Genomic DNA, 12,167 nt, shown 5'->3' with positions numbered 1-12,167 from the left:
ATTGCAATGCCCCATCACTGCGCATTTTTTTTCTTAGCTGTCTATTCATGTGGTGACTCCTGATTCAGCGCGAATGATCGGTGAACAGATTCTTTTCACATAAAAGTAAAAACAAAACCGTCATGCCCATCAGTCAATCATGACGTCATCATCCCAGAAGGCACTGCGCAGGCAAAAACAAAACATGGCAGCCACTTGTTGTAAACGAACAAGATTCTTTTTTTTAATTTACAATCAATTATTATACATTTCTAACAGTGTGTTTTGATAGTAACGGTTCGTGATTAGATTGTATTTTGAGATTATCGGCGGGGTTCTTTTTAAGTGTCTTTCCAGGTTGACTACGTAAAAAGGGGCGGTCTGCCTGTGAGCCAATGAAATGAGAGAGCGGGCGCGAACGAGAGAGAGAGAGAGAGAGAGAGAGAGAGAGAGAGAGAGAGAGAGAGAGAGAGAGTGAGGGAGGGAGGGAGAGAGAGAGAGAGGGGGAGAAGGGGGGAGAGAGCGAGGTTGAAAAATCCTAGGGAGTCCTCGCTTCATCCGGGGACCGCAGCTCCATGGTGATGCGGCGAGCCCGCTGTGTCGGACAGCCAAGCGAAATAAAGTAAACCTGGGGAGGGTCGCTTGCCTGTCGGAGTAGGAGGAGGCTGGGGGGGTGGGCTTGTTTTTTTTTTTTTTTTATTTTCCTCCCCGCTCTCTTCTCCCCCCCTTCTTGCTGGAGTTTACAATGCGTCTTTCACTCGCACCACGCCGCGAACGATGAGACAAGTTCGCCGACGGGGAGCGAGCCGCTCTTGATTGCCGGGGAAGCGAGTCTCGGCGACGGCGGTTCTGGTCGCCGTGGCGGGCATGAAGAAGCCGAGCGCCCCGCTCACCGGGAAATGGTAGCGTACTGCGGGCACCGCAACTGGGCAGGAACATGGTGGAGAGGAGCAGCAAATTCTTGTTGATCGTGGTCGGATCCGTGTGTTTTATGCTGATTCTCTATCAGTACGTGGCGCCCGGGGTCATCAATTTCGGCTCGCCGCATGGCTACTTCGCCGAGGAGGACGAGGGGGACATCTTCCCCACGCCGGACCCCCACTACGTCAAGAAGTACTTCTTCCCGGTGCGAGACCTGGAGCGGACTGTCGACTTCCAAATCAAAGGGGAGGACGTGATCGTGTTCTTGCACATCCAGAAGACCGGCGGGACTACGTTCGGCCGCCACCTGGTGCAAAATGTTCGCCTGGAGGTGCCGTGCGACTGCCGGCCGGGCCAGAAGAAGTGTACCTGCTACCGGCCCAACCGCAAGGAGACCTGGCTCTTCTCGCGCTTCTCCACCGGCTGGAGCTGCGGCTTGCACGCCGACTGGACCGAGCTGACGAACTGCGTGCCCGGGGTGCTCAACAAGAAGGAGAGCAAGCAAAAGAATTTGAGGTAAACGCACAAAGTGGCATTCATCGTGATTGCAGCAGGGCAACTTTTGAACCTGCTGGGCCTGATCTTAATTAATCATTTACCAACACAGACTATACAGACAAAAAAAATAAATAGTATCAGATTGGTACAAAAAGGTCCAAATGGGTGTTGAGATTCAAATCAAGTGTTGAGACTGGGTGTGGTGGCATCATTTTCAAATAAAGAAGTGATGAGGATGTGGTTTAAATTGTTGAATTCCAATACGATCAAATTTAGACCGAAGCCTACCCCAAGAAAAAGTCCAAATATATTCTGCAATTAAAACCAAAACAAGCCACCATTGGTACTTCAAGTAAATGAGTGGCGAACATTCAAGTAGTTAAATTGACATTTCTGATAAATATGCATGCATTTACTGTAGCCTCGCTTGCAAAATACTGCACTGGACCGCTATAAAAGGTTCAAATATGTACTGCTATTCAAATCAAATCAAGCAACTATTAAATGCGGGTGTGGTAACATCATTTTTTACAAACCTGGGGATTTAAGTAGTCGCCGTAATGAGAGCTACCAAAACGTCATTGTTTGAGCTGTTTGGCAGCTTTATCCTGGAGCGCATTTGACAAAACAAAAGTGTAGGAGACCAGCACAAAAGCTCCAAGTATGTGTTGCAAATCAAATCAGACAACTGTTATGACAAATAAAGGACGAGTGAGAATATGGTGCAATTGTTTGATAATGGATGCCTTTGTAAAGCAAAACTATGATTGGCATTTTAACTGTACAGAGGATGTGTGTGTGCGTGTTGATCCCAAATGTATCCCCCTTCGAGCTGCCAACGAGATGCAGCCGTTCATATCCCATAATGTTAATAAATAATCCCAACGCATTCCAGACATATTGACAGTCGTATCAACTTCCATGTCAGCGCACCGCCCCGTGTGCTGAAAAGGATTCTCCTGTCGAGGGGAGGGCGGGGGCGGTGGGGTTCGCTTTTGTTGTCACGCTCGGTAATTTATTTGGTTGTGTGTGATAGGACACAAAGAGGAACCTGTGTGAGTGTCCTGCCCGTGTACCTCGCAGATATGCTAGAACGTCCCGGCTGCCGCACTTCCCAGGGCCTTCCCCGAAAAAGTGGGGGATCGGGCTTGGGCGAGGCAGACAGGGGTGCAAGACAGAGAAGGGGGGGGGGGTGTTTGTTGCCCCCGCAGGGGTTTGGCTCTGCTCTAATCCGGGTGATTATTATTGCTGGGACACACAACACGCACACACTAATGCTGGTATTTGCTGCTGGCGTCAGGCTTTTGGACCCACCCCCCCCCGCTTCCACCCTCCTGCCGGTTGGAGGTGATAACGTGTCCAAGCTGAGATATCAGCGTGGATGCAGAGTAATTGGGCTCTCATCGTTTTATGTTTTTTTTTTTTGCTGGAGGTGAGCTATAGGATAGAAGCGTGCTACATGCATTTTTTTTGTTTCTTTGTGAGATAACCCAGATGAGCGGATGTTTCAGAAAGTTGTCCTGCATCGTTATCCTGTGGTGTAGGGTGTGTTCCCATTTTACAATTTTTCATCATCAATCTGCTTTGGAAATGATTTGGGGGGGGGGGGCAGAGACTCGAGAATCTTAAACCTGTTCATTATTTGGAACGTTACAAGCTGAAGCTGGCACGCGCGTTCCAACAGTTGAACCGAATGAGCATTTTCTCTCTCTCGTGATTCTCGTAAATGTTTCATTTGTTTAATAATTACGAAGGCAAATCCTTATGTGCTTGGTCAACACAATTCGGTGGAACCAAGGAGTCGGTGATTAGGAAACAAAATTATAGCCTCTTTGGATCTTGTACTGGATCTTTATTCCTCTACGAGATGCTGGTGTGTTTTGTGTAGCTCATCTTGAGCACACTCTGAAAGAAGGAGGAACATGCATGGCCATTTTCTTTCTTTGTTAAAACTTGGTGACTATTAGCGTTGCCCGGAAGACATGAATTTGTCGTAGATCACGACTTTGAGTGTGAAAATGGCGTCGAGGACATCTGATCATGAAGCTGGAGGAGCTGCCAGCCGCTCGTGTGTGCGTCTACGTTGAAAAGTGATCTTGGAGGTTATGTTAACTTGCGTCGCGCACGCAGCTAGCGCACAGCTAAACCTCAAAGTCACTAACGATGCTAAAATAATGCTAAAAATAAATAAATAATGCGACACAAAATGAGACGTGGAAAAAAAGTGAAGACGTCGCTAATGATTTGTTTCTTTGAATTTAATTAATTTGGATAATTTGACCTTCGGAGAGTATTTAAGTGTTGTGCATTCGTTAACAAGACAAAAGCTCCAGCTGTCGCTATATCACCCGAATCGTAAAATTGGTTACATCCTTGAATCGTATTCTATCCCAGGTATCGAGAATAATATCGAATCGGCTTTTGTGAAAAGACGCACACCGCTACTGTGAAGCGATGCTAACGGCTAAGCTAACATGAAATGTAAAATAAAACGGCAGAAAAGTGCTAGCGTGCTACATTACACTTTTGACAATTTTACGGGATAGAGTAATCAAGTATGGGCAGTAAATTTGTAGATATGTTTGTAATTGTCTACAGATAAAATTATACGACAAATAATTCAAAAACCGTAAATGAATCAGTAGATCACCAAATGCGTCAGCCACGGTCAAAAGTAAATTTGTTTATGAAATATTTATCATTTCTGCGATGTGATCATTTACACGAGACCGTTGAGTTTTAATTTTGAGTTTTGAGAACCGAACAATAAATATGCTTAAAACAATTTTTGTTTGTATTATTTATTTATTTATTTATTTTTTTATAAATTCTGCATTGCTATGGATCTAATTAATCAATTCAGAAAGAGTATTTTAATTCGATTGGGATATGTCGTAGAGTACCGTTACCGTGACGGGGGATACGATTTATACCGTGATATGAATTTGCGGCTAACCGTCGTTACAATATTCAAAATCGATATAATTCTAACACTTAAAAAAACAACTCCGTCGCATCGGGAAGCAGAAAATTCTGGCAAGAGCACAGGCAAATCTTTCTCTTCGTCTTTTGTGCTTTTTCCCCGCTCCACCAAGGAGGTTATATTGCAACATTTGACATTTCACCCTGAATGTATTTATGAGTCAAGATTCATCATAAGTCATGTGCTATATTCTTAAAAAAAATACATAAATAAAAACGGATTGAAAGCTTCCTCCTTCAAGGTTATTGAAGTGATACACTTCCTCAAACTTGAAGCTGGCGTTGTTTTTTTTTTTTTTTCGTCAACTGTTGAGTGGATTAAAATGGCGCAAGCAAGTTACTTTTTTTTTTTTTTATTCATTGTCAAGCCGGCACACACTTTCTTCGCAAACTTGCTCGCTTTGTTCCCCATGATTCATATTTATGACTATTCATGGTTTATTATCGTTGGGTGAAAGTACAGTTGCATAGCTGATGATGGTTGAAAAAAAAAAAAACGTGATTAATCACGCTGATGGAGAAATTTGCTCGACATCAGGGGAAATTAACGACCGCTTAATCAATTTATTGGGATTCATTTACTAGCAGTTGCTTAAGCTCTCTCACTGTTATTTCTTGGCGGCCTCCTCGACCAGGTTTCATTTCATCAATTAATGTCTTCGCTGTGTTCCATGAGTCAAAAGTTTATAATCACGACAGTTTAATAAGCGTCCACATATGGGAATGAAAAGCCATCATATGTCGTTTTAATTTCTCCTACTTCTGTCGGCTCTTATGACTCTTTGTTCTGAAAGTCGTAATTCCTTCCAAACTTTTAAGACTGTCCATCAAAGCTTTTTTTTTTTTTTTTTTTTGAAGGTGAGCTTGCCGCAGCCTGAGTGGCCGAGTTGTCCACATGTGCGTCAGTCCACAGATGTGTGTTTGCACTCTTGCTGCAAGATTCGTCTCCAGGGCGGTCACACCAGCGTGGTAGAAACTTGGGCGACAAAGATGGTGGTTGTTTAGCGGGGTATCTCGGCGGGATCTGCGTAGTTCTTGGGTCAGCGGTGCGTATGTTCACCGTAGCGTTGCTAAATCCCCTCGGGCAGACGTGCGTGACCCTGTCTTTTTAAAATTGTATTTATTTCTTTCTTTTATTTAATGCTTTACCTGCTCGCTTGAAATGTTTGATTGCTGCCGGAGTAGACAATCATACTCACGTGCTGGATTTGTACAGATTAGGGCGGGGCGAAATGGCTGAAAATGATATCATGATGTCATATCGGTCGATATCGATATATATCGAATTATTATTATTATTATTATTTTTTTTTAGTATTGAAAATAAAAAACGGAAAGGGCTGATTTTGTTTTGTTTTATTTTAAAATGTAACATTTAACCTGAACTAGAAAAAAAAAGTCAAACACTCTGTTCAGTATTAATTAAATACAGATTTATTTAAACAAGCCGCCTTGTTTAAAACGCTTCAAAAGTTAATTTTAAGTTTATTTCAAAATTGAAATAACTTGAGTGTCAACGACTTAACTAATACGCACGCCGGCCTCTCTGGAACCGAGGGCCGTTTCGTCAAGTCGGCGGGAAAGTCAACCTTTCGCCACCTCAGGTTGTAAATGGGAGGAAGTTTGTGACGAGTTGGGCCGTGATAGGTTCAATCGATTTTTTTTTTTTGGGGGGTGTTGGATCTATAATTTATCGATACCATTTTCTATTGATATCAATCACCTAACTATCGCGATGCATATCGATATCGAATTATCGGCACAGATATTTCACTGCACTGATTTGACTCCTTTGATCAGTTAAAAAGTACAGACTCTCAATCAATTGCAATAGTAAAAAAAAAATGTTTGTTCATGTTTGCTATGAAATCTATACAAATATCTGTTTTGCTAACTTGACACAACCCCCAAAATGAGCAAGCTAGCATTAGCTCCATCTTTCATGCCAAGAAAAAGTGTTCCTTTAGCTTTGCTACTGTTGTGAACTACTAACAAAATATGTTAAATTAGCTAATTAGCAAACTGAAAAAAAACATAAGAATTGTATGTGTCTTTTAAGATTAGACAAATAATTTTTGGACCATTCACATCAAACAAGTTCATGGATGGGGAATATCGTTTGGTGTGTCGCTGTTGTTCATGCTGTCAGATTTCAATCGATGAAAATGACCGATAAATGTTTTCAAAAATAGGCAAGTGAAGTATTTATACTTAGTTACTTCCGGAGCTACCCCGTTAACCGCCAGAACGTTCCAGAAGAAGCCGCAGTTCCTTTTTTTTTTTTTTTTTTTTTATTTTGCCAACGCCGCGTTCTCATCCGGCTGTCAGTGTGGATTTTACACAAAACCTTTCAGACGCTGCAGAAATAACATGGATGGGAGCCATCTCCGTTAGTCGGACGGGGGCGCACTAAAGAGGCCAACTTCAATGTTTGGGAAAAGAAAAAGGCCCTCTAGGAAAAAAAAAAAAAAGAAAAAGAATGATCAATGCTTGGCAAGCTGCGGTTGACAGTATTTTGTGTTTTTATTTGACGCTCTAACTGACATTTGCTGAACTGTAGGGCTATTATTATTAGGGCTCGAGCAGCGGGCAGTGTGAAAGTCCTTTTGGAATTGCCGTTATTATTTCTCAGAGGGATTTGGCCGCCTCAACGTGAGGAAAAAAAAAAACCAACTGAACGAAGCTAATGATTTACTCCAGCGAGTGTAAAAATGCAAAACTTGAAAACTAAAATTAGCCCTCTGACACCAAAGTCCACTTTCATTTATTGGAGAATTTACCGAGAGTGGTTTGCAGTTTTTATTTGAAATGTAATCCAGAAAAAGATAAGCAGCAACTACTGATGTTATGCTTTCCTAGAAAAAAAAAAAAAAAGAAAAAAATGGAAGCTGTTTTATGTGATTGCATTTTTGTTCCATTTTCTGATTTACATAAAAGCAGAGCAATTTTGCATTTAAAAACCTCGGCAAAAATTACCGGGCTCGGAGGATGTTCGTTTAGTTTCAATTTGTAGGGCGAAAAAAAAGCAGATAAAAGACATAACACGAACCTGAAGTCATTTCAAACGGCAACTTTATGGCTTTAAGAGACACTAAAAGAAGTCGGTCAGTAACAGTTACCGATACTTGCGAATATCAAGCCGAAAAATAAATAAAATAAATAAAATCACTCTGTAAATTTCTATTTTCAAAAGGAAAACCTGAATCGGATTTGCTCTTCTTGTTAGTCATTAGTTAAATGGGACTATTTACAATTGAGAGAGCTGTTGCACCAAGTGGACTGAAATGAGTCATCGCTCCAAAACGAAAGCCGTCAATTGAATCAAAGGAAATCATTCTCAAAGTTAGTCATGCAATGTTTTCGTCTTTCACAACGTTTGCATAAGAAATCAGTTTTGTGGCACGTCTGAGATCTTTTTTTTTCTTCAAAATTTAAACATCTGAATAAAAATCATCCAAGGCTGGCGATTCCATAATTCTTTACCGAGGGTTAAAGTTGCCGTACAGAAGTAAGATTTTTGCGACTTGTTAAACGTGACGTGGTAATTGCCCTCGCACGCTCGCCAGTTGCCCTTAGAATGACAGCAGAAGACGGGCGTCGTGACATTTGCGAGATTGTCCGAAGCTGCCATCGATCCGCTGCATATGGAAGTTGTTGCACTGACGACCTTTAAGGGTTTTACTATTCATTGATTTCTCGCGAAGATGAACGGAGAGGCAGGTCGCCTCTTTGATCGTTGGCTGATGCGTAGATAAGCGGCGGTAATATGGGACGCGACCACGTTTGGGATTTCTCGACTGATATGCATCGTGCGTTAGGCTTGGCCAGTGTCAGATTCTGACAGTGTGGTAACGGTGAGCAAAAATATTCCATTATAGGTCTAGAATGTATTATTTTGAAATATTAACGACTTTTGTCCATTGAATGGGCGCCGTAGGGATAGACCCATTGTCGGCCGGACTAATGCTTGGTGCCAGTTGTTGGCATTTTGACAAATATCTGAAATAAAATAATTCAATATCTAGAATTATTTATACATTTAAATTTCTAAGCGATTTTGCTGACCCTTGGATCTCTCTGCATTTAAAAAATAAATAAATAAATAAAAAGATAAGTGAAACGGTCCCTTAACTCATTCACTACCAGCTGAGTAAAAAAAAAAAAAAAAGAAATAAAATTAAAAAAAAATTGATCTTTGACGTCTTTGGCCGTCAATGGCAGTAAATGAGAGAAGATTTCAATTCTGAATTTTGGGAAAATTGACAAATTTAATTACTGTAGAAAACTATCGGGAGATAATTACTTTAGTTTAAGTTTTCATGTAACCTTTTTTTTTTAAGAATAGTAAAGCAAAAATGTCTATTGAAAAAAAATAAAAACAAAACGCACACACAAAGATCTGGAAAGTTGTTCACTAAACATACGCTAAGAAATTTAAACAAGTAAACCCAAAACGCCCTCACCCCACCGCTCAACTATTTAATTTATTTATTTATTATATATTCTTTTAATTATTTATATTATTCATATTCTTTTTTTTTTTTTATCAAATATTGATTTAAAAAACGAATAAAACCCCGACTGTGTGTGCCAAGAAATCTTAGATCGTTAACGATGTCAGCACGTAACGTTCCTGGAATAAACGAGATTGTGTTTGCTTGAACGTATTATTTGGCGAATCGGACCAATGACATCACTGATAGAACGTCAAATTACGACCGATTTTGCAAAATATCTGCCGATCAGATGTGCGTTCAGCCTTTTTGATACATTACATCGGACATTTTCCATTTCTTTATCGAGCTTTCTGTCAATGACGAATACCATCTGTCCCGCGATTCTCACGCCTGTCTGCGTTTAATCCCGGCGTGTCTACGTAAAGATAGGACAGGGCTAATTTTACTCCTCTCCAATCACTGCCTCCTCCTCCTCCTCTTCTTCAGCCTCCCTATCCTTTCTGCTTCCCGCCTATGCGCTCTTTCCCGCTGCCTCCATCCCTCCATGGTGGTGTCACTCCCGAATCAAACAGCAGGCCTGCTTTCCGCTCGGTGGCTTTATGGCCGGGAGGGGGGCTTTTTTTTTTTTTTTTTTTTTTTTTCTCTTCGCCGCTCTATCTCCTTCTTTCACATTTGTTCCTCTCCATCTCTACCCCCCCCCTCATCTTCCGTTTGCTTCCTCTTTCTCCTGAGCGTGGCTAGCGCATTAGAGGAAATGTCTTTTTCATGGAAGATTTGCCGCAATTTCCAAAATGGCTGCGTTGCCTAATGGACAACCGACTCGGTTCTAATGAACGATAACATGTGCGAGTGTGCGGCGTGGGAGGAGGACGGAGACGAGACTGAGGAGAATGAGGAAGAGGAGGGCTGTCAGGGAATGATTGAACATATAAAAGCCGGAGGGGTGAAAATGTTTAGTTTCATTGGCGGGGAGGGGGCTAGTCAATTAGCACGCTTGTCAAGCAGCGGGCATTACTCTTCTTTCAATGGGTCTGTTTTGGATTCTCAGCACAAATCACTGCACTCCGCCTGTGTGTGTGTGTGTGTGTATTGTTGCATGGTTCCATCAGCGTGGCAACATATCCCAGAATCCAGATGAACTCCAGGAAAAGGGCTGATTGGCACGTCGTGCGAGTGTGCAAATGTGTATCTACAGTGCATGTGCGCGTGCACGTGTATCTTGGCGGGTCGGTGTTAATCCAATCAGATTAGCCGCGTATAAGCGCTGCCGGGCCAGCCGCTTCCAAAGCCGGTTTACGTCCACTCATCCCCCGAGTGCGCCGCGTATCAGCGTCGCCCGACACAAACGTTCCCCACAGCCGGTCAAGCAGTCAATCGCTTGCAGGTTTCACCGCAACCAGGTTAGGATTGGGCTGGTTTTCACCAACGTCGCCTGCTTTTTGTAGCGCTTTCATGGCGATAACGGACGCTAATCCTTGTCTCATGGCATCACATTCCGGAGTGATTCTCGTTTCCCATTATAGAAATTCCCACTAATCGGTCAGGGCCGACGCTAGGGCTAATCAATGGAGGCTTAGCCGGCTGGGAGAGCCCGGGCAGTTTAAAAACTGGGGGGGAAAATAATCACCACTGTGTTGACTTAAAGAATTACGTTAACCAAACCCTCCCCAAACGGTTTCTAATTTCTTATAAAGCCACAAGATGGAGATAAAGCACTTTTTTTCCCAGATTAGATACAGCTATGGCCTCACGAAATGAAGCTCCTCCCTTTAGTTCAGTGCTTCTCAAATAGTGGGGAGGGCCCCATGGGGGTGCGCGTGAGAATCTGGGGAACATGTTTTTTTTCCGGCATACTCCAATAAAGTGTAATTGCACCTCCACTCCAGTAGATGGCAGTGGCGCTTTCCTTGCCCTTAACGAGTATTAACTACGGTGCAGGTTTGTTTTGCAACGAAAATGCTGTTATTTATAGTTGTGGCGGAGACTCGGTGGTGGGTGCGGTGCGCAAATTGTTTTCTTCTTGCTGGGTGGGGGTGTGTAACTGAAAATAATTGAAAAGCACTGCTTTAGTTCAACATTAGTGTTAGGCACGAAAATGCCAAAGCAACATTTTTCGGCACGGCTTTCAGAAGAGCGCAAAAATCGGATCGGTTCACAAAAAAAATCTAGAAACGATTTAGAGGCGTTGATGAAAATGACATGCATGCGTTTGGAATGTGGGAGGAAGACAAAGTACCCGGAGAAAACCCGCAAAATGCCCGTTGTCCTATTGAGCTATATGATGCCGCCTTGAGGAGTTGCTGTGCTGTGGTGGTAGCTCAGCTTTCCACAGCTGACGTCAAGATCGTCTTTAAGTGGTATAGTTGAGACTGAAGTGTGCTCCATTTTGCCACAATTGCATCAACAAATGATTACTCAACAATGAATTCCATATAGTTGACCGTTGCTAAGTGACTGTCGGGTAGGATAGAAAAGCAGAGAATCGAAATAGAAGATATTTACTGTTCCCGGGGATACTATGGTATGCAAGAGTATTCTCAAATATTCTTATTGACCCTGTAAAGTGAATTCTGTGATTTTTTTCCCCCACATACATTATACATACTTCCTAAAAATGTGCAGAGACTAAAAATTATGTAGTGGAGGCCATAGTTGTGAAAATGTAGCGTGATGTTATTCATTAATTCCTTTTATTGTGGGGTTAATCGGACGGATCGATTATCTGGGCCGATATTTGCCATTTTGCCGTTTATCAGTATCAGCCTTTTTTTTTAAAGAAACAAATTGAAAGCTGGTTTATCATAGCTTGCTGCTGCACATCTCTCTCTCTCTCTCTCTCTCTCTCTGTGTGTGTGTGTGCTGTGCTGGTGACCCTGCCTTCAGAAGCAACATCTGATTGGTTCCTTGTGCAGTAAGTAGCAGCCAATCAGCTGCAAGCTGCCTGTGTCGAGTCACACGCACTATGGGGGAGAAAGGGAGGGAAATAGGAAGGAAAGGAAATAGACTTTGCAAAAATTTTAATAAATGTCAGCCTACCACAACTCACCACTAATAGAAAAATATTTGCCGTAGTAAACTTTAAAAAAATGTTTTCATTGAACAATAAGACATGCAGCTAAGCGTTTCGCATGAGTCCCACCTTTCCCACTATATAAGAACTCAAACTGCCGAGTGATGTAATAGGACGAGCGGCATGAGTCCGCTCTTTCCGCCTTTAATATCACTTCGACTACAACAACGAGCAGTTATTAGCAAGCAAGCTACGCCTGCACCCCAAAGATTCATTCCCCCGGATGCTCGAGTTTACATCGCATGGAGTGTATTTTGTGT

General features: G+C 42.4%; 1 protein-coding gene across 2 annotated transcripts in view; it reads left to right on the top strand.

The window, feature by feature from the left end:
* Positions 1 to 507: 507 nt before the first annotated feature.
* Positions 508 to 12,167, top strand: part of hs6st1a (heparan sulfate 6-O-sulfotransferase 1a) — an 85,725-nt gene continuing 74,065 nt past the window's right edge. For both annotated transcript variants that reach the window (XM_088313077.1, XM_088313069.1), the window contains exon 1: positions 508 to 1,416. In XM_088313077.1, coding sequence (XP_088169203.1) covers positions 917 to 1,416 — 500 coding nt within the window. In that variant the 5' untranslated portion in view covers positions 508 to 916. The remainder of the gene's footprint in view (positions 1,417 to 12,167) is intronic.

The sequence above is a fragment of the Idiotropiscis lumnitzeri genome, chromosome 1 (assembly GCF_059441095.1).
Source record: "Idiotropiscis lumnitzeri isolate Australia: NSW breed Sydney's pygmy pipehorse chromosome 1, RoL_Ilum_1.0, whole genome shotgun sequence".
Classification (NCBI taxonomy): Eukaryota; Metazoa; Chordata; class Actinopteri; order Syngnathiformes; family Syngnathidae; genus Idiotropiscis; species Idiotropiscis lumnitzeri.
Note: the sequence above shows the minus strand (reverse complement) of the source record. Positions and strands in the feature narration are given on the sequence as shown.